Source organism: Perca flavescens, chromosome 10, assembly GCF_004354835.1.
Source record: "Perca flavescens isolate YP-PL-M2 chromosome 10, PFLA_1.0, whole genome shotgun sequence".
Lineage (NCBI taxonomy): Eukaryota > Metazoa > Chordata > Actinopteri > Perciformes > Percidae > Perca > Perca flavescens.
Window position 1 is genome coordinate 6,638,575 of NC_041340.1, and position 22,564 is coordinate 6,661,138.

Consider the following 22,564-nt stretch of genomic DNA (forward strand, 5'->3'; position numbering starts at 1 on the left):
CTGTCATGAACACATAACACTGTCATGACACATGAGTCCTAACCCTAACCCTAGCTTGTCATGACAAAAACCGAATGACACTTACTAAAAGAAGCGTTATGTCATAAACGTTTATGACTTGTTTATAATGTTTATGACACCTTCATGACAGTGTCATGTCACTCTTATGTGTGTATGTGTAACCTATTTTTCTTGTCAAATAGTGGGTGGTTTGCATCTTCAAGCTTCTAAAACTTCTTGGAAACAATATGAGAAACCCATCACAAAGGCTCAGAAATAGATATTTTGTTCTGTTTTGATGAAACCTGATAAAAATAGAAACCACAGTATTAACTCATCCAAACAGCCTTTTAAATGTCCCGATTAACTGCCCTGAGTTTGACTCTCGATGCCCCTGCTGGTGTTGAAACACCATGTGTTGAAACACCATGTGATGGGAAATAAAAGACAGATCCACAGTCTCCACACCACGGACTTGGTTAATGAGTCAATAATATGGTTTTCCTGTTCTCATTTCACACATCTGAGCACTCCGCCCACAGACGCTGACTGAAATAGCTGCCGTCTAATGGTCCTGAGAAAACAAACAACACATCGCATCCTGTTGTCTTCTGAGAGTCCTTTCTCCTCACGCTGCGAGCGGCGAAATAAGACCTCCGTTCCTGCACCACAGGAGGGGCCACTGGTACTGAACACGAAGGCATGCATTTCATCACTTCAAATGAATAATCAAATATCAGTGGCACTGCGGAGAGGATTTAAGATGTATTTATTTATGATAATACATGTAATCACAATGTAATCTTTTGGTACTGCAGCTTTGGACACTGGTAACCGCAGTGATCTAGAACCTGTTTAATGATCATTTTGGCTCAGTCCAAACAAAGTAAACATTATATTTCAGTATTCTTTGCGAATATTCAATGGTTTCCACAGGGTCTTAAAAAGTCTAACATTTCAAAATCTGAATTTTTGTAGGTAGGCTTAAATAATTATAAACAGGTCTTAATTTTCCTACATCCATGTTACGCTACCTCTAATGCTTCTGCAGTGCTTTATGATGGTTCATATTTTTATTCTGTGGTGTAGTTCTTTCTTTTGCTAGTCCAAATATAATTTGCAGCATTTTGTGACTCATTCAGTGAACACTTCATTTAGTTTTCTCCAACTAATGATGGCGACGATGGGAAATCTATCAGCTCCAGCCCCAAATATCCAACCCTGACAACAGCTGTGAAGCAGCCACAACTGTCATGCTTGAAACCAGTTATGTGTGAAATTGTGTTTGAAAATAATCAATTATTTTAATTTGCTTGAAGTAACAGCTGAGCAGGATTCACCACAGCTTCAAATGTATCAGATGTCAACGAAAACCCACGGTGACACTTTATAATAACCATCGCTAATAAATGGTAAATTGATAGTTAATTAAACTTAAATGAATAGTTATTTTACTGTTTTTTTTTTTACATTTTATATATTATATTAACTTTTTGTTAATGATTAAGAAATTCTTTTGTGAACCGTCAGTAAACATAGTTTTGATGTTGTAAAGTTGCATCAGATGAAAATAATACCTTGTTAATGGTTAATAAAGACTTTGTAAAGCATCTATAAACATTACTTAGCTAGCTATTATCAGAGCTCAAATAATAAAAGAATCATCTATTTTAGAGATCACCAAAAAAAGATCTTATGGGGCCAAATTAATGTTACTTGATTCTTTATAAACCATTTATTAATCATTAACTTATTATGATAAGGATTAGTTGCAACTTTATAATAGCCATTCAAATCATGTTTATAGACCGTTTACAAAACAATTATTAAAAGTATTAACTAACCTATCTGTCTGAAGTTATACACTTATAATTGTATATGACACTAAACTAATGATAAAATAGCATTAATTATTTAACATTACTAATAATGAGTACTACAAATACTGTTTTCCCAGGTTATTCTTTACACCAGGGGTCTTCAACATTTATTAAGCCAAGGACCCCTTGACTAAAAAAGAGACAAAGCCGGGACCCCCTACTTCATATATTGTATCAAATGAGGTTGCATATTAAACTGGGCTTACAATAACGTGTAGGCAACCTAAAGCCTTTATATTTTTGGATAGAATACCAAGCTATTAAAACAATAATTGTTGGCATGATTTTATAAATCATCTTTTAATATTAAACATGTGGCACAAGAATCTTAGGATTAACTGTATGGGTAAATGGATATTTTAGTGACTACCTTACCTATAGGCCAGTGAGCCTATCATCAGTGGTGATAGGTGGTTTTATTTGCTAATAATATGTCAGAATTATGTTAAGACATTTAATTTATGAAAAAAACCTTTTTGACAATAATTTGGAGGCCCCCCTGCAGTGACTCTGAGGACCCCCTAGGGGTCCCGGACCCCCTGTTGAAGATCTCTGCTTTACACTAATTACACCACAATGTCACTCTTGTAATTTATTTTATTTTGTTTGGGCTTTTCCACCTTTCATTTTTGACAGGACAGCTAGGTGAGAAAGGGGGGAGAGAGGGGGAAGACATGCAGGAAATTGTCACAGGTCGGATTCGAACCCTCGGCCTCCACATCAAGGTATAAACCTCTCAGTATACAGTATGTGCGCCTGCTCTACCCACTGAGCCAATCTGCCTTGGAATTTTGAGTTTTATTGTTCTTGTACCATTTTTATTTCTATAATCTTTGTTTTGTGTATCTAATTATTTGTATATTTGCATTTATTTGTGCTTATACTTTGGTTTAAAAACGTATGACATTCCCACCAGCCGCAGCTATTGCTATCACTTTGCGTCTAGTGCTAACTAGCAAATGTTAACATGCTATAACACTAAACTGAGAGTAAACATTGTACCTGCTTTACATCAGCATGTTAGCATTGTTATTGTGAGCATGTTAGCATGCTGATGTTAGCATTTAGCTCAAAGCACTGCTGTGTTACAACCTCACAGAGCTGCTAAGCACGGCCGTAGACATTTATTATTCCATAAACATTTTATTCACCGCCTGTCTCAGAGGCTAATTTGGATAAGGAGCACATGTTCCAGCAGCACACCGAGTCCCCTGTCTGTCACTTTAAACTATGAAAGCCAAACGAAATTACAAAATGTGCATATTAGTGGGATTGTTTTTGCTAAGTGTGAAAACACTGTATTTAGATTGCTTTATTTCTGCTGTTTGCACATGCCCAGTACAATTACAGATTCAAAGTGAAAACCTTCCAATTCACTGCCATTTCATGAAGAGCAGGATGTGAAAACGTTCTGGCCACCAGCTGAACGCAGCTCCAGTGTGAGCAGATGGAAACCTGAGGCACTGCCATTGGCTGTGTGACATTTAACATCTGCCAGAATTGCTGTAAGGCAGTTGTTGGTGACAAATGGTCCTTTGATTTGATACACACAGCACTTTTTGCATCATCCTGCCATGGGACACAACTCCAAATAACATACAAGGAAGAATCATTAAAAACATTTTTATTGGACAAAAGGATGAAACTCAGTATGCGATCAAAGACCTTTTACTTGCTGTGTTCAGCGTAGAGTAAACTGGCTTATGGTTTCTCGGCTCTCCTCTCAAAGCTACTCTGCAGGAGGCTCAATGCTGTCTATTCCACTATACGTTGTCTTCTGCAACTCAAGATTCAAACTGCTGTGGAACAGGAGGTGGTTTCATTTTTTGGCCACAGCGAAACCATTTTTACACACCCACCAAATACAGAGCAAGATTCATTTTAAGTGTTGCATTTATGGCCTCCTGATGGATGTCCAACATCCACTCTCCAACTCCTGAGATAAAATATCTGGCTCTTAAGCTGCTTAAAGTGCCCATATTATGAAAAAAACACTTCTTTTGTGTCTCTGGTGCTTCCACACACATACAAACTTTGAAAAAAAATCCATCTATGCTGTTTTGAGTGAGATACAGTTTGTGAATGTGTCCTGCCTTCAGTCTCCGGGTGAGCTGTTCAAAATCGGCTCGGCTTGTGACGTCACAAGCGAAACGAGCTGGCTAACCGCAACCGTTAGCTCGTAGCGTTAGCATGCTACCTCGTTTTGAAGACGGACTGAAGCTGAAGAAACAACCTTTCTTTTACGGTCTATGGAGCTAGCTAGCTGACATGATCTACAATCTGAGCTACTGCGCGTGTGCGAGTGCAGTCAAAGATAGTACAGAAGAAGAAGAAAAGAGGTCTCACTCTGTAGCTAAAACAGAGACCAGGTGAAAAGAGGATCTGCAGCAGTGAGAGAGAGCTGTGCAGTACAACAAAAATATGGTGTTTTTTGAAAATTAAACCTATTCTGGTACAACCTTAAAATACAATTATGAACCTGAAAATGAGCATAATAGTGGAGCATTAAAGCGCATATATGTCCACCAGCTAGTCGCTAACTGTGTCTGTCTGCTGTTTGGTGCTGGGCAGGTAGTAAACAGTGGGTTCATCAGAGCACGTTTGGTGAAAACAGCTGCTTGCAGCTGCTGGAAACAAGAGTTTAATTTACTGTAAAACCAACACAATGAGCTCAAAGAAGCTAAAAAGCTCCATAAAGACACAATGTTGGTGAAATCTTCATCAAGCTATTCATTCACATAAATTGTCATTTCAGTCATTGATACAAATATAACTTTTGCTTAATGGTTGTTGCCGCAACCATGAAATCTAGAGTTTTGTACAAAAGGGGGCGCGCAATACTGTTAATTTAAATGGGAAGATGTAGAACAACAAAGATACACAGGTTATACTAACAGCTGAGTTTAGTAATGGCTGTATCAAACTGCATGATGAAAAGATTTTGAGTTAAATATGTGTACCCACACACATTCAATTAAATAAGTCACTGTAGCATCAGGGACACTTTTAAAGGCATTTATTGATGAAATACACACTTGACAAAAGCTTCTGTAGTTTTGTACGTAAGAAATTCCAGCCCCGTTCTAGACCCAAAACTTGAATTCAATGTGGCAATGGAAACCAGTTCATTACATGTGCAATAAATAACAATAACACAAAGGATGAAAGGAAAAGGACACCTGAATAAGTGCCTGTGTTAACCTGAAAATAAAAATATAAAGAATTGAGAAAAATGTCACAGAAAAAAAAAGGAGGAGGGGGGGGGGGGGAAAGAAAAGAGAGAGAGACAAGACTAAAATAAAATCCAGTCGTTTTGTATTTCGGGTGCATTAGTGTATGTTCTGAGATTTCCTGGTCACCCTCAGGACCAGAAGGCATTTAGTGACCTGAGGAACTGACTGGAAAAAAAAAAAAAAATAAACATCTGAGGAACCGTATATTGCACATCTTCCTTGCAAATACAATAACCACATTGCCAGATTCACATAATAATTTTTTTTGCACTGACCTAAAAAAAGAAGACGCCTATGTGTCTGTTATACAGAGACGGAACATTGCGTAGCCATTAACACACCTGGAATAATACAAAAAGGGAATTCAATTGCAAATTCATAATTTAAGCCATTTTATGAGTTCGGATTTAGGTTTTACAAAAAGAAAAGGAGAAAAATACAAATTTGTGAGCAAAAAAAGAGAGCAAATCTCTTTTTAATAATTCAAAACTACTGCAGAACTCACTTTTTCAGCATAAATAAATAACAATAATTAAAAAGAAAACTGGACAGAATTATTGACGACATCTGCTATGGCTCATGGGGGGCACGCCACTGTGAGGTTTGGGAACCCTTGACCGATTTCCCAATTCGTTTGGGAATCACTGAAACCAACAATCTCAATTTAGCACTTGCGCACAAAAGTCGAGGGGAGTCGCTTTCAACCAGCGCGTCTTTGAACAGCCTTGTCGATCCTACCACCGGTGAACAATCTCGAAAAGCACAGTCGCCATCCTGAAGTTGTAAAACAAGCCAGTCTTTCATTTCCTCTGCTCTTCAAAACGCTCCACGCATCGAGACACGAGCCAGTGCTCTTCAGCATGTCGCTGTTCCGAGCAGGCATCAGCTGCAGCGTCATGGCACCCCGGCCAGACATGATGATGTTTGGTAACACTTTACTTGAAGGTATCTACGGAAGAGCTACTTGGGCGGAGTGATTTGCTTTGCAGCAAGCCTGTCTGAGAATATAGTTCCCGGTTTGTTTACGGTTAGAAAATGGCTGTTTCTCATGTTATGTTGTTTTTTGTGCACGCTGTGACTCTACAAATCACACCATGTTGGCATTATTTTGTCACTTTTGTCACAATTCGGGGCAGTAGGATTGCTGGAACCATTCACCTGCATTTTCGGTGATGGGCTGCTGCCGCTGGGGCCGTCAGACAGCGTTACAGCACACACGTAGATTAGAAGGGTATGTGTGTCTGATCTAACTCTGGGGGTTACGGTGAGTAAGCTAAATTCCCAATAAGTCGGCGTGTTCCTTTAAAAAAACAAAAAAAAACAAGAGTGACATGACACTGTCATGACACATGAACCCTATCTCTAGCCCTAACTTGTCATGACAAAAACAGAATGACTCTTAATGACAGAAGAGTTATGTCATAAACATTTATGACTTGTTTATAATGTTTATGACACGTTCTTGACCGTGTCATGCCACTCTTATGTAGATATCTTCAAGTAAAGTGTAACCTAATGTCTTTCGGAGAGAGTTTTAGTCCATGTAGCCATCTGAGGGACCCTTGAGGTCTTCTTCTCTGCCACACGCAAAGCCTGCCTGTGAGATTACTCCGCTTTACGGAGGACCCAGAAATAAAGGAGAGGGTGAGCTGGGCAACAAAGACAGCTCTCATACTCCCAGAGTAGACACTTGCTGCGGCGGAGTGAACAGAGAAGAGCCACGTTTGAAGTTGCCAAGAATGATCATGCTGCCAACAAGCTTGAAATGAATGCTGCAGCCTTTAGAGCACAAGCTTCTGAGACTTCCACGCGTTCACAGACCGCATAACAAAGAAGAAGAAGTTGTTTACTCGTCTTCACGCTGTGGTGGTGGTGTGGTGTAGCCTGCTACTGACGGTCCGCACGAAGCGGCGAAACCATCTCGAATCAAAATTTCACGCGGCTCACCCCGAGCCTCGCACAGATCTCAGCAGGAGATAAACAGGCTGACAGGTGTTCAGGGTCTGAGCAGAGAGGATGAGGCCCCCCAGAGAGCTGAAGCTCTGACAGAAAACACGGCCTCCCTCCATGCAGGATACCTTTTGGAGCCGATACCGACCCCTATCTGCAGCGAGCCAGAGTCGAGCCTCCTGTAAGCCTCTTAGCTCGGCTGCCGTGGCGTAGCGGCGCTGATGTCTCAATGTCGGCCGCCGATATAAAAAAAACAGCACGAACGTCGATCCGTTCTGGTGCAGACGCAGCCAGCTGTATTCAAAGTAAACACACACACTCTGGTGCCGAGAAGTTTAAAAGAACTTTGGGAGGATTAAAAACTAAATCAAGCATGTGACGTTTTTCAGGCAAGCCTCAATCGGACTCTGAGGAGGCACAAACATCTCACCAGAGCCGCCTTTAATAAGTGTGAGCTTCTCTTAGAGGCAGGAAATTGCAGCTATCGCACCCGATTTCTCACCAGTTTTATTTTTCACAGCATCAGCCCCATCACAGTCTAGGACTTATTAAAATTCCCCTCCATTTGCTTTTCAGAGCAAGCCCAGTCGGGTAAACCAAACCCAACAAATCAATGAAAAAAGGGGGGAAAGCCAGCACCTTCTATATCTGCACAGCAAGACAGCTCTGATAAGACACCCCCACGGACGCGAGCACCAACAAGTTCAGTGCAAAGACGTGTGGAAAAAAAGAGAGATAAAAAAAGGAGTACTTTGCAACACAGTGCTTTTTTTTGTTGTTGTCTCTGACTGAATTTTTCTTGAAGAAGTCTGAAGTTTGAACGAGGAGTTGTTAGCACCAAAGGAAGCACCAGCGCCAGAGACGGACTATTTCACACCGTCACTGTGGCAAAGACCCCCACCCTTTCCATCCGGTTCCCCATCCGCCACACAGACCAGAGGATTCTTTTAACAATACTGAAAGGCTTTGTTCACACTCCTGCCTTTTGGTGTCAAATGTTTCGTGCATATGTGTCTACGGTATGAAAGTACAAAAACAGGCTGTAAAATAAAATGTCAACTGCTGCGAAAAGACAACTATATAACATCAGATCTGAGATTAAGAAAAGTTTCTGCAAAAAAAAAAAAACGTCTTCACGGCAATGAGGGAAAATGTGATGCGACATGGAACGGGAAACATTTTTTTTTACCCGAACACAAGCACTTAAAACAAAAATGGGTAAAAAAAAACAAACCATTAACACACATACAGATGTAACCTTTTGTTTCAATGCCAGTCCTTCTAAACAGTACAACGCAGTGTTCTGCATAATACAGAATTGTTATGTGTTGATGACATTTGTTTCTGTTTGTAGTCATTATAAGTAGCACCTTGTGTTGGGTGCTTTACAGCTTAATCACCTGAGGAAAAAGCGTATATGCACATTTAAGAGATTTCATCATAAACGGACTGGAGAACCATGAGGTGACAACACGCCAACATGACGAGGACTCTGGTCGGGTGAAGCCAGGATCGAGGACTGAAGTTACAGATGGCTGAATGGCAAAATAACAACATTTGGGGTGGCTGACACCAGGGTCACACTCAAACCAGATCATTGGGACATTGACATGGTCTTTTAAATGTACTTGACATCGGCCTTATTTCTATGAAATAACCTGTGGATAAGCCTTTAAAAACACCAGTCTGCACTTACAAAGATATAAGAGCGCACATTATTACATTGTTTTGTGTGGCGATTTTCAACAAGTTCTAACACAATACTCCATGCCATGAGCTGCAGGCTTATGGGCTCATTGTTTCTGGTTTTTAATTATTTTTAAGAGTTGATCAGCAGGTATTATAATACATCTATGATATCGGTTTCATTTCTTTTTGTTTACCCGGGTAAAAACACACACCAATTTCGGATTTTAGTTTCTACTTATCAAAAAGGTTGTTAGCTGTTGCAAAAGTGCTCACAGAATGTTGGGGAGACTTATAGCTATAGCTATAGTGCGTAGTTTCTGTCGCCCCGATGAGGAATTCTAAGTAATGACAACAAAACTATCGGCGCGTCCACGATACAAGCCTTCCGTGATCGCGCGCGACTCTTCAAAAGAGGTCATTATCTTCACTCGAGTTTCTGCGCATGTAAGTTGCCGGACGCCACAATCTTCTGAACAAAAGTCATACTGAGAAATCCAGAGAGAGTTGTGTGGAGCTGATAGTCTTTAATTAGTTTTGTAGCAACTCATTTGGCAATGGCTTGAATGTAACGGACGTTCATTAATATCAAAAAGTTACGCACTAAAGCTTTAAAGTAATTGAAAATGCAAAAAAGTTTGGGCTGCAAATTATATATATATTTTTTTTACATATTCAGATTTTTACCCAGGTATACCAGGGTCCCGGCAACTGGTGCAACTCATTTGCATTCAAACCTTGTTTTAACCCATTTTTACCAGGATTGTAGGTACCATAATAATAAAAACCAAAAACAATGAACCCTTTACATAGGTTACTGGATTGAGGGCCTTGAAACGTAAAGGTTGCCATAAGAACACGCAGAGATCAAAGACTGCAGGAGGAGTTTTGGTTGAGCTGGTTAAGTACAGACCTGTAGGCTATAAAAATGTCCATTTAATACACACGTCATAGGTCCTTCTGTGGCAGGGTTCCTATACATTTCTCCATATCCAAATCCTCCAGATCTTGGCTTTAAAAAGAGTACGATAGATATACAATGGTGGATGAGACGACTGACTTTTGCCTGAAGATCACTAGACAAAATTGCAAATACCACAATACTGGGAATGACAAGAGGGTTTCTAACAAATGTCTGTGTGTCTTACCTTTCAGACTTGTTAACCAATTGAAAGAAAGTTGCCAAATGAATACATTTTTTCCAGACTTTTGGAGCCTAATGATGCATAGGAACCCTGTATGTGAACACACAGACAAAACAGCATGTAGTGGACAGATACAACGCAAAAGGGGAAATAACTGATGTTTAGTTACAGAAAGGTCAGTGAGGTAATACTACTTGAGGTCTGACATGGCGTTTCAGGATCCACTTGTGCTAACGTTAAAGACAGTTTAGCAGTTTACTATGAATGTTGTGAGTGAAGACATTTTGTTGTTTAACAGAACATTGGTTTGCTGTGTCACACAGTTAAGAACAGCTTGTTCCTGAGGAACAATCCTCCTCAAGATTAAAAACACACATTTATAAGCACCAAATGACCAAAAACAGTAGTCATTTTTTTTTTTTTTTTTTTTCAGAATTTCATTATCAAAATGCTCAAAAAACCTCCCTGCGCAAAACCTGAATTTGCAAGTTCTCAAAAAATACTTGAAAATTTGTGTCTCGTGACGTCAACAATATTGAACACTGGCTATCCTGCAAAAGAAATCCAAAGTTTTATACTGATTTCCACTAATATCCACTTAACTTTCAGAATTATTTTTTTTAAACAGTGCAACTTTGCACATCTGCAACTCCAACTGGCAGTGAGAAGTAACTGAAAAATACCCCATAAAAACAACAATGTGACGTCAGTAATCTGTTTATCAAACCGGCCCATCTGTGGTAGGTCATACCGAGGAAGTCCAGCTCTGAAGAGAAAGCTCGCAGTTTACCATATTTTGCTCTTAACTTACAAAGGTCGACCCGCTTCACTGTGGGCAAGAAGATGTCCGTACTTCACACCGGAATTAAATTTGGGCAAATGGGATTAAGACACGGCTTCAATTTGTCATGATGAGTGAGACTGGCGTGTATTTTACAAGCTACACAAATCATTTCTATTGCAGCTTTGAGAGAGTTTTGCAAACGTAGCGGAATGAAAATGAAATTTATGGAGGGTGTGGGGTGGAAACATCTGTTGCTAGCAGCTCAACCCAAAAGCTGTGCCTGCCTGGTGCTACAGAAACACAATGATGGATATTAAAAAGGACTGCATGATGTGAAATCTATAAAAAAAAATAAAAGTTATCTGCCTAAATATTGCATTTGTAAGTCCTGCAGGGCATTTTTGAACATGAGTGTTTTGTGTAACAAATATTGTTAAAACATAATTTGTTGATGTTGAGGTCTTAAAAAACAAACAACAATGACTGTATTCCAGGGAAGGCAGGTGAGATAAGGAGCATCAGGGTGGGGGGTACTTTTGAAGCTTAAAGTCTTGCAATGCTATGAGAGCAATAAAACAGATCCCACATACACACAAATGGCAGAGGATTTGATATATTTGTTTTGTGTCTTTCTCAGACAACATAAAGATGCAGCTATATATTTTTGATACTGATAGTGAGTCTGTCTTTAAAAATCCTAATTTATCGCCACCGGACACTTACCGCCCCACATATAGATAGCGCTTCTGGGATCCACTCTCTTTTTTTTTTTTAACAGTCTAAACTCTCTCTTACTCTCTTCAGTCTCTCTCTCTCTGTAATGACATTTTGTATGTACAATATTGGTATATAGAACATAAATTACTACACAAATTTTTTAGCCTATTCACAATTGACAATCATCAAGAACCCAATAGCAAATTAGACAAAGCCAACAAAATGAAAAGAAAATAAAAGATTCAGAGACAATTTACTTGATAAACAGCTAAGAATTGATGCCTGTTATATAACTTTTTCCATATACTTTCTGTGCTCCCAAGACGTGTCAAGTGTATTGTTGAAGAAAAAAAAAAAAAAAAATCTTTTTATATATATGTATATATAATAAAAAAAACTCTTCCCCTCTCAGTCATTGTCTCAGGAGGATGAAATCTGCATGAAGCTCAAAAAGACGGTCACTTGATTCCCGACATCTTGTTTGCGTGTAAACAGAGCACCAGTAGTGTCTTGGTTCCATGGGTCTCTTCTGTACAAAAGTATAAATATATGCTTTCTCTCCATTAGTTTTTTTATTTTCTTTTTTCGTGTTGTTCACATATCTAGGATGTAGCGGACAAAAAAAAAAAAAAAAAAAAAAAAAAAAAAAAAAAAAAAAAGAGGTTGTTTTAGTTCCTAAATACACACCAGTGTTGCAGTGCTGTGCTGGAGGTTGCCGGTTTTTCTTGTAGTTGCCCCCCCCCACCCTGCCCCTTTAGATCCCAATTTGCTGGCTTGTGTTGACTTTTACCGCCGGGGGTGTTTGCTTGGTGTTGGTTGATCGTCTTTGCATAAATAAAAAAAAAAAAAAAAAAAGGTTTCGGCACAGTCTGCAGCCACTGGGCCAAAAAAACCAAAACAACCGTTGTGTCCGTTTTAGCTACAGCAGATCCATCTTGGGTCTGTAATGGAGCAGGAGGGGGGATTTCTGGGGAGGGAAACAAAAACACAACCTCAGAATGAGACCACTGTTCACTAAACCCATCCTCTAAGGCCGGTTACACACTGGAAGCGTCGCGCGAGCGTGGCGTGTCCGTTTATGTTTCGGCTCTCATGTTGACAGGTTAGAGCTTACACACTGCCTGCGTAAGACGCGCGACGCAAGCGTGTTGGAAGCGTTTCCAGGCAAAATAGAATAGGAAAATATGTTTATATGTCATTTAGACACAAATGTATATTAATAAATGACATGTTGATGTTTGAAAGCCTCTAGGTTTTGATATAAATGCAGATATATGAATGTCATAAAAAAGAAAAATGATTTTCTAATATTGCACCTGTCAATACAGAACGAAATATTCTGTAGCCTATTTTGCCGTCAATACTGCTGTTGTCTTTGCTGTAATCAAATCACTATATATTTATGTTTAACATGGCATTTAATTTTCTCAATGGGACACATATCAATGTGTCCAGACAAGGCTAGCAGCAGCACCGCGTCAGACACGTTTCTGGTGTGTAAAGACATAGAAAAATCCACGCAGCTGACACGCAACAGAAGCTGATTACAGCTGATTATATACCAGTCCCTCAAGAAAAACGTGATTATACGATCGCACGATTCAATGCATAATCAGCCAAAGTCTGCATATTTATGCGGGGGCCGCATTTTTTCCAAATACGCCGCACTTTCGCCGATTTCCGCGCAAAATATGCAGGGCTTGCATGATTTCATAATCCCCGCATTTTCGTTGCAAAAAAGTCTATATCTTAGCAGAAAGTTGAAAAATGTTGTGTTTACTTCACACAAGAGCAGCCATTTTCCCCTGTTGCCATGGGAACGTTATGAAGTGACGTAATTACGCAACGTGAACATCATCAAAAAGCAGGGTGTCGGGGGAATCACTTTTTTTTCTAATTTTCCTCAAACAGCAGTTTTTGCAAGTTCCCGCAATTTCATCGCATAAAACTGCATAAATATTCCGCATATTCCATCGCATTTTTTGAGAAAACCTGCCGCATAATCAAGGTATTATTGCCCGCGACAATCAAAAAAAAAACAATTTTTCTGGAAGGACTGATATACAACAGAGAAAGATTCCACTTTAGCCCGCAAACTGATAATTGTTAAAAAATGAGAAGCTGTTTTCATCCACTCATGTCTGAAATGTAGGACCAAATGGTTTCAAAGCGGAGATGGCTGTATACGGCAACATAACTTAAGTTCCCTTGTCTTCACAGGCAATGCAAAACTATCGCTATGTTAAACCACAATACGTGTCTTTTTGAAGCATGACTTACCTTAAATCTCCATCTTGTCACAACAACAAATTTCAAAGTGTGGTCCTTTCCCAAAATTTCCTCGTTGCATAAAATGTCCAGCTGTGAAAAGACAACAAAAAGGAGTAAATTAGTGAACAATTTCTGGCCTCCGAGTGTTTGAACTGAGACGAACAACACGGCTCAACTGTGACAAACGCCGGTTGGGGGCCCCTGTTGTTGGACTTTCAGTGCGATGCAGAAATGAAACTTATTTTGACATGTAGTGTGGCCCTTGGCTTCTGTGCAGCAGCGGGGCTTTATGGCGAGAACACAGAAGTTCAATGCTGAACACAATGGCAGAGTCCCCAAAACTACCGCCCGCCTTGTGAAGTCAACATTGCTATCCTGCTGAGCAGTGCCTCGCATCTGCCAGTCAATATTGGGAGACTGAGAGAGGGAGAGGGAGGGCTGGAAGCAAACACTGCCACAGCGCCACCTGCTGGCTGCCTGCATCAAGACCCACCAGCCTTTTATCAGCAGTGGCAGAGAGGTGGAAACTGTCCAGGTTTGTGATTGGGAAGATGCTCAAAATAATCCAGAGGAAGAGCTGGAGAGCTGGGACAAAAATCACTGTGAAAGTCAATCAGGGCTTTTGTGTCAAAATAAAACAACTTTGAGGGAAAAAAATAAAAATAAAAAAAACAGAAAGGTGTACATCGGAGCAAAATAAACCTGCAGAAGAAGAGTAAAGACTGTATGAATGTGGATATGTGCAGATGTGAATATTTGCTGGTTTAGTTTGTCTTCTGTGATAAGAAAGTGAAGATGTTCAGGTATTTGACTTCTGGTAGCATAAACAAGCTATTTAAATAGGTCAAACTGGGCTTTGGACCTTTGCTTCTTTCTTGTGACATGCTGTACCAGAAAGTGTAACCTCTTCAGGACTCTTCAAACATATACAAATGACTCCGTGAAAGAAAGGAACATCAGTCTTTGACATTTCATCGCAGTCTAGTGAAAACCCTGCATCTGCAAAGGTTCCTTTATACGTTGAAACAATTATTCTAAATCTTAAACTGCAGACACACCGACCAGACGGCCGACCGTCGGCAGAAAAGGCAGTCGGACTGATCGGTCTCCCCGAGTTGGTCAAAAAAGTGCCTCGGAATACACCGAAGTGACGAGACGTAATACGTCTCCATAGCAGTAGGCGGCGCTAATCTGTATCGTCGCCCAAAAATGAACACCGGCAGCTGATTGGACGAACGCGTCACGTGGATCTGGTTTCTCCGGAAATTCAAAGACAGACCGTCATGGCGGCTTGTTCAGAATACGATCTCATATTGTACTAAAATAGTTCACTGAAACATGTTTCTGAAAACATTTTAAGAGAGAAATAGGCCGTGCAGTTGCTGAATCTGTCTTCATTTCAGATCGACAAAGGTCAGTTTAAAAGATTTTCGTCAGATTTTGAGAGACTCTAGTCACGCTCATTCTGCTCCCCGTTTCCGGGTTAGCACTCTACCAATCAGATGGGTCATTTGGCAGTGCCCGCCCCGCTGATTATACATGTCAAATTGGCCAAAATGAAGGCAGACGGCCCCTCGGACGGACGACGGCACGGAACACACCGAACAGACTCGAGTCACTGACCTCGCCAGACTGTCCAACGGCTGATTATCGGCTTGGTGCGTCAGCGCCTTTAAGATAATTAAAGCTTTTAAAACCCCATTTGTTTCTGAAAAAATGCATTGTCACAAAGAGTTATTACAGGGCAGTGACAATATGCAACCTCTGAGGAAAGGGCCAGAAGGGATTGATTCGTTGGAAACCGCTTCTCCAAAATGTGAGAATCTTGTAGGTCTTTACATAGTGTAGATAACTCCTACACTTTACTTTCAAAGCAACTGTATATATTAAAGTCACACTTTTTTCTTTTTAAAAGGTTGGTCAGTTTGGGCATTTCTTCTATCTATGTATTCATGCGTTCCCTTCCTGCAGAGACATTTAGATGTGTGACAGGACGACAGCGGTGGGTTTACAAACATGAGGAATGAGTAAATGGCGCGCTGTTTTCTGACAAAGCCAAGTCTTGTAAAGCTCAGCGCTCGGCTCGCCGCTGAAAACGGAATCGCTGCGAACAGCTTTTGATTTGTCAATAGAAAGGACAACAATGGCTGTTGGAGAGCGGCCGCCCTCGCCAAAGTTGTGCTATGGAAGCCGGCGATATGATGGAGCCTACCCACTCATCTCTGTGACAGCCAGTAAAAAAAAAAAAAAAAAAAAAAAAACTGAAAAAAAAAAAAAAAAAAAAAAATAGAAGACACGAAGGCTTCTGATGATTATTCACGGCATTCTAAAAAATCCATCTGTCAAATTAGTGCCCACTCTTCCCCCCCTGCTGCTCTGAATGGGGCGGATCAAAAAATAAATAGAAAAATCACCACATCTACATATCAGAAGGGCTCGTTTCCTGCTAAATATAACAAACACAAAAAAGGTTGTGTATGAATCAGTGCAGAAAAGAATAATTAACAAACCTTTATGTAATTTCTTGTGATTAACTAAACTTTCTGATGCACACCGCCCAGCTGGTGCTTCCAAACAAGTTTAAACAAAACGCCAAGAATTAAAAAAAGATTTGTTCCAAATTGCTAAAAATCATTTTTTGTCAGGCTTTAATGAGCGCAGTTGATTTTATCGACATGCACAGGAATTAAAGAGGACTTGAGAACGGTAATCCATTAGGTGCACCCCATTTTGTCACAAAATGCTGTAAAATTAATTTGGGTGACTCTATTGCTATCACATCACCCAGTCAAGATTCTTTGGTTAAGAATAACTCATAAACTGAGGTGATACTCGGATATTAAAAACTTTTCTTTTCCTTTTGTTGAAGACGGACAGATGTAAATCTTCGAAATGCACCGTGCAACCAGAACTCCTCAACGTTCTAGCAGGGGTTACTCGCAGTTTTTTTTTTTTTTTTTTAAATCTCTTGAATTTGTTTCTTTATCTTGTGATCTTTGTGGTCTTATACCTTTCACTACAGCTACAATTAGCATGCTGTGACAGATCTAGCAATGGTTTCCTGTCCCCGTTGTGTGTTCTTTTTCAGTACCTCGTTAAATGACGTCAGGTTAAGCTTTTTGGCGATGAACTTCTTGAGGTGGAGGACTGTGGCTTGTGCTGAACAGCGGATCCACTTGCGCTTCAGACCTCGGAGCTTACTGCTGTTGCACTCCAAGCAGATGCTGACCTGTTGGGAGGAAACCCAAGCAGAGAGCAGACACTGAACATGCTTCTGTGGGAAACAAAAGCCCCTATAGTCTGAATAGTAAGTTGTCATTGTACAGAATCCAGCAAAAATGTGTCACTTGTATTGTGGATGCGCCAACAGTGTTATTGTCATTGCTTCAAATTCCTCATGGAGGACACAGAAACTACGCACTATAGCTTTAATACCTATACATGCATACTTTTAATTTTTTGCCCTGTTAATATTTGCGATCTATGACTAGCAGTTGTCTCTCCGCTTTCCATCTATTCAACACTTTTATGTCTTGCTGTGGGATGGAATGTGCGGCACCACATTATTGCTGGCTTGGCCGTAGACTTTTAGTCTTGTTTGAAACCAAAATAAAAAAGGCAAGAGCAGTGCTTCTGTATTTTAGGATTGTTGATTTCATAATAACGTTTAATATGTTTATGTATGCACCGACAACCAGGGCAAATTTCTGGTTAAGTGCTACTTACTTGGCAATTAATCCTATTCTGATTTCTAAATTGTAGCTTGCAGCTAAATATGAGCAATGCCATGTATATATATCTGCATTTGAAATACAGGAGTCTGCTTTAAAAAAAAAAAATAAAATGCCCAGAGAGTCACTGATTACCGCTAATCTTTCATGAAAACTGACTGAAGGATTATAAAAGTGTTATGATAGCTGGTTAGTTCAGCCTGGCACTGGTGCGATTGTACCGCACGTCCCACTGAACCAGTATTGTCCGTTTGTGTTTTGCTTATTGGCTCCTTTCATGCGATGATGCATCTCCACCTTTGGCCCGTGCTCCTGTTTTTTTCTCTTTGGGGGAGACACGGTAGGTGGTTTTGGCAGTCGGTGGTTGCAGGAGTCAGAATGCATTACTGCCACTGAGCTCCTGCCCCCGCACATATCAGAAGACAGAAGAGGACAGAAGCCTCGTATTTCTTCATTTGGAGGTGTCCTTCTGTCACATTCCCTCGGTCGGTTTCTGTCTCTCTATTGAGAGACAGGAAAAACTAACATTATCCTGGTTTCTGCCTTAGACTTGGAAATCACCTCTGTTCTCAAATCAACACTGGCCTGTTGTTCTATAAGCAAAGAGCAGCACCGTAATATATCTGCGTTCCAGTGGCGCTGGCAATGAGGGAGGCTCGTAATGTGGAATAAAAGCCTCGGTGGTGATCTGGACTCCACAGCGGCTCGACGGCAGTTTTATTACATTACATTAGTGACGTCTTTTACGGAAGCCAAAGAGTCCTGCTGCAGCTATACACAGCAGATGGAAATGATGAAACAGTGAGGCATTTCAAGAAAAAATAAAAAATAAATAAGAAGAAAAGAAAATATCATACGTGTCTTTTTTGGTGTCCCGCAGAGAAAGCGTAGCACTATTTTACGGGCTCATTACAGAGTCCTGCAGAGGTCTGAGGCAATATGTCTGTTGTTCTTCTTAAGTCTCTGCGTCTAGTTACATTTACAAGAAAAGCTTGAGTCTCTGTGTGAGGTTTGAGTTCAGAGCGCTGGAAAAAGAAATCGGGCATTGAGAATTCAAGGCTCCATTAATAATTTAGAGCAAAGCTGTGTTCTCCAATTTCTCCAAAGTAGGTTCTTTAAGCCCAAAATAGCTGTAATTTACACAATGTTTTCCACAGAAATCTTGTCAGAATCTTATTTGACCTTGTCCGGAGAGTTCATCCCTCATCTGAAAATACGAACCCCTGAAACTCCACTACTTCATGCTGACGAAGTAGGTTTCTTTTTTGGTGTCAGTGTTTTCATTAGCTTTCTCTGGCACTGCCTCACGCCCCAAGGTTGCTCTCTGAAAGGGCGTCCAGAAGACAGCGGGGAAGTGTTCTGGAAGTCGGCCATGCGTGCAGGTTCGCCTGCTGGTTTTTACACCTGAGTGGCTTCTACATCTTCACTGACATCATGATGGGAGGTGGGGGGGGGGCTTTCTAAATAGAATTTTGTCCCTCATCTTTATTCTTCTATATTGCAACTGGTGCTTCCGTCCCTCTGGACCATCTTGTTTAGCATTTGCCAATCTTCTCTCTGCCTTTCTAACACAGTTCATTAGGGCATCCTCTGTTCTCTACAATCTGGGCCGGTTACATTCTGGAAAATAAAAAGGGCTTAAATTTGACCTTTACTGCATTAAAGTAATGATCTCGGAGATTTCCTTTTTAATAAATGTCTGTTAAGTCACTATCTATCGTCGAATTGAGGTGACACGATGGCGACTGAGCCTATGGCCCACTGATGAAAGCCCTTGCGTTACGTGGTATTATGAACTGCATCTGTGGCGACATACCCAGGAAAATAATTACAAGCGCTACACAGTTAGTGATGCGCACCCAGCAGTGGTTGTTCCGCCAGAGAGGGTAGGCGGAGCTAACGCGATAGATTGCTCTTCATCACTTGTGTGCGACGCGGTGTACTGTTTTTACGGCCTCTGCTAGCGTTGCGACGCCGTTTGAATCTCTGGGAAGTGAAATCCAAAACCACGTCTGTGTCTGTTCTGACGTACTCACCTTCTCAATGTTCGCCGCTTACTCCTCATAACTCAAATGATCCCTCACTCCAACGTTCATTCCTATCTTTTTTTTTTTTTTTTTTTTTCCCACCTCATGGATAGAAAGGACTGGCCTTGTGTAAAACTCTCGCGAGAGTTTGACTATGTGTTTACATCCGGCATGCTCTCTCTCAGTCCTGCAAATCTTCTATCTTGTATTCCTCGGCTCTTTCCCTCCCTCCCTCCCCCCGTTCCCTCCCTTCTTCTCCTCCTCTCAGTGACATTTGACACGAATGCATTCAGCTCACACAGACTGCCGTATTAGCTATTCTGAATGCATTCTACACTGCTGCAATATCAGCAGCCTGCTTTCCCCACATGGCAGTAAAGAACTGGTTGAGGAGATGACTGGCTTGCTTTTAAAAAATCTGTCCAAGTCCTAAACGTACAGTCAGGTTTCTATCCTCTAAAAAACAATGAATAAAATTATGTAAAAAAACTATTTTCTTCAGCCTGTGCAACACTACAAGGAAGACGCTTCTGATGGCTTCTGTCCGGCACAACAATAACTCTGCTCTCTCTGCATTATTAATATCATTTTGCAGGTCTTGGGAATGTGCCAGAATACAAATGAAATCAAGAAAAGCCCATTTCCATTTTAAACGGGTTCAGTGGATGGCAGTGGTGTGGCGCTGTGGTGTCTGTCACTAAGTGGATCTATACAAATCAAACAGCCGCAACACCAAAGACAAAAGAATCCAGTAATTGTAAAACAGCCTGGCTCACATGGGGGCCACTTTTATAAAGGCAATAATTGATGTGCAGGCTTGAAAAGGCAACTCTACCCACAATTATCACCAACCGTATTTTTGTCCCGTAGAGCTTTTGTTCCTGAGAGACTGCTTTGTAACCTACAATTATTTTATCCAATTTGCTTCTTCTAATCTCTGCTAAAACAAAGCAATGTGTACTGCCTCCCAAATTTCCAATAAAACTGCTTGATTGTTGAAGGGCCAGTTCTCCTAAAATTACACTAAAAAAAATATATTCTCACTTACCTTTTTGTGGTATTTAGCATGCAGATTGTTTTGGTTTTATGCATTTATGTTTTAAAATATCCGAGTCTGATATTTCTGCCTCCATGAGATTAAAATTAAGGATAAGGATGGGTGTCCAGCATTGAAAAAAGTATGTCAAAAACATTCAACACAATCTTGCTAAAGTTAAGCCAGGTTAAACTATGTCCGATTTCTGAAAGTCATTTATTTCTAATTTAGGTGAACTCTTTTTCAGGTTCTTAGTTGTATTTTGGGTTTGTCCTACAACATGTTTGCATGCTTTGATGTTCAAATAACCTATTCTTTTTCTCATACTGTCTGAATATACCTGTATTCACACTCTGTCTGACCCCCTGTTTCTTTAAGAGCCCAGTCTGCTCTGATTGGCTTGTAGGAAATATATGGAGCACCTTTACAGAGCTAGTTCTTAAGCCATGGGTGGAAAATCTTAGATTGGGGAGCGTGAGTGTAGTCTATTCAGCCTGCATGTGACACAGAAGGAAGCCAAATCCGAGTGGTTTGTTGAATCCCTTGTTTTCGGATTAAGGCAGCCCACAGAAAACTGACTGGGTTGTCTTATTTCACAGTTTGGGGGTTGGTAGGCACACCAGAAAAAAGTGAGTTGTTCCTGATATGTCCAATTTAAGTAAACTGCTCATTTTAAGAGAGGAGACGAGAAGCATAGATTGTTTTCAATCCGTGAAAGAGGGCTTACCTGCTCGTCGCTTCGGTGATAGTCGTTGTCCTCTTCTGGTTTCTCCTCTCCTGCCTCCTTATTGGCCGTCTCCTCAGATTTTGTATCGCCTGTAACCAATGGGAGGAAGAGTGTTGAGCTGCCATGTTGTCAATTCTGAATACAAATTCACATTCGCTGCCAAGAGTAGAGCACAGTAGAAGATCTAAACATGCACATATACACGGTAAAAACAAAAACAAACTGATCACAAACATGTCTTTAGTGTATAGTTCAAGGACTTTGTCCCGGTTTATGTTCTAGTCAGTCCCGTGACCGAGCAGCATGTTTCTCTCATCACGCTCATTAACTTAAGTCAAGACGCTTGAGCCTAATTGACGTCTGTGGTGACCCTGATGGAAACAAGACTTGTTGGGAAACGGCCGTTTGTCTCTCTGCAGTATTTAGACAGCCTGGGCCTGTTGGAGCGTAAAAAACGCCTCCTGCAGAGTTCCATTTGTAAGGAAATTACATGTCCGAGGGTGTCAAAACATCCTTTATGCAACGCATCCGCTCTCTGGGCACGTCTATAATACAGGGCAACTTCTAACCAGAAAAAAACCCGGTCATTCTCCACACCGATTAGCCTACATGAGGGCTGGCATCAGCTCTACCTTAATAGAGTTTGTCTGGTTTTGCCTTTTGTGCCTTTTTTTCCCCCTCAAGAAAATGGAGCCAGATATGGAAGGCCATTAGAGAGAGAGAGAGAGAGAGAGAGAGAGAGAGAGAGAGAGAGAGAGAGAGAGAGAGAGAGAGAGAGAGAGAGAGAGAGAGAGAATCTCTGAACATATGGTAAAATAAGAAGAAAGAGATTTCTCACACTTTGCGCTACTGAGGGTAATGTGTTCAGAGTGCAGCAAGACAAGAAAGGTACTGTTGAATAATACACCACACAGAGCTTTTGGTTTGGAGCTGGAAGAGGCCTGAATGATGCAGTACACCTCGAATACGACTATATTAACAGAGTTTATGTGAAAAGCTGAATGGAAAAATGCAGTTAATCAAAGGGGAACTGATTTAAAAGAAAATAAGGTTGTATACATTTTATGAGCGTGTTCCTCAATCTGAAAGCACCCTTCACTATTCCCTCCAGAGAGTAACACTGTAAATGTTGATGGACAGATAGTAACAGCACAAGAGCAGAGGTGTCAAGTAACGAAGTACAAATACTTCGTTACCTTACTTAAGTAGAAATTTTGGGTATCTATACTTTACTGGAGTAATTATTTTACAGCATACTTTTTACTTCTACTCCTTACATTTTCACGCAATTATCTGTACTTTCTACTCCCTACATTTTAAAAATAGCCTCGTTACTCATATTTCAGTTCGGCTTGTTTTCATTCCAGCTTGTCAGTC

General features: G+C 40.6%; 1 protein-coding gene across 3 annotated transcripts in view; it reads right to left on the minus strand.

Moving 5' to 3' along the window:
* Positions 1 to 12,121: 12,121 nt before the first annotated feature.
* The window catches only part of pcgf3 (polycomb group ring finger 3), a 65,404-nt gene continuing 54,961 nt past the window's right edge, over positions 12,122 to 22,564 (minus strand). For 2 of the 3 annotated variants that reach the window (XM_028589939.1, XM_028589941.1), the window contains exons 7-10: positions 21,188 to 21,276; positions 16,758 to 16,895; positions 13,676 to 13,756; positions 12,122 to 12,362 (exon numbers count right to left, since the gene is read on the minus strand). In XM_028589939.1, coding sequence (XP_028445740.1) covers positions 12,315 to 12,362; positions 13,676 to 13,756; positions 16,758 to 16,895; positions 21,188 to 21,276 — 356 coding nt within the window. In that variant the 3' untranslated portion in view covers positions 12,122 to 12,314. The remainder of the gene's footprint in view (positions 12,363 to 13,675; positions 13,757 to 16,757; positions 16,896 to 21,187; positions 21,277 to 22,564) is intronic. The other variant, XM_028589942.1, reaches the window with a different exon arrangement.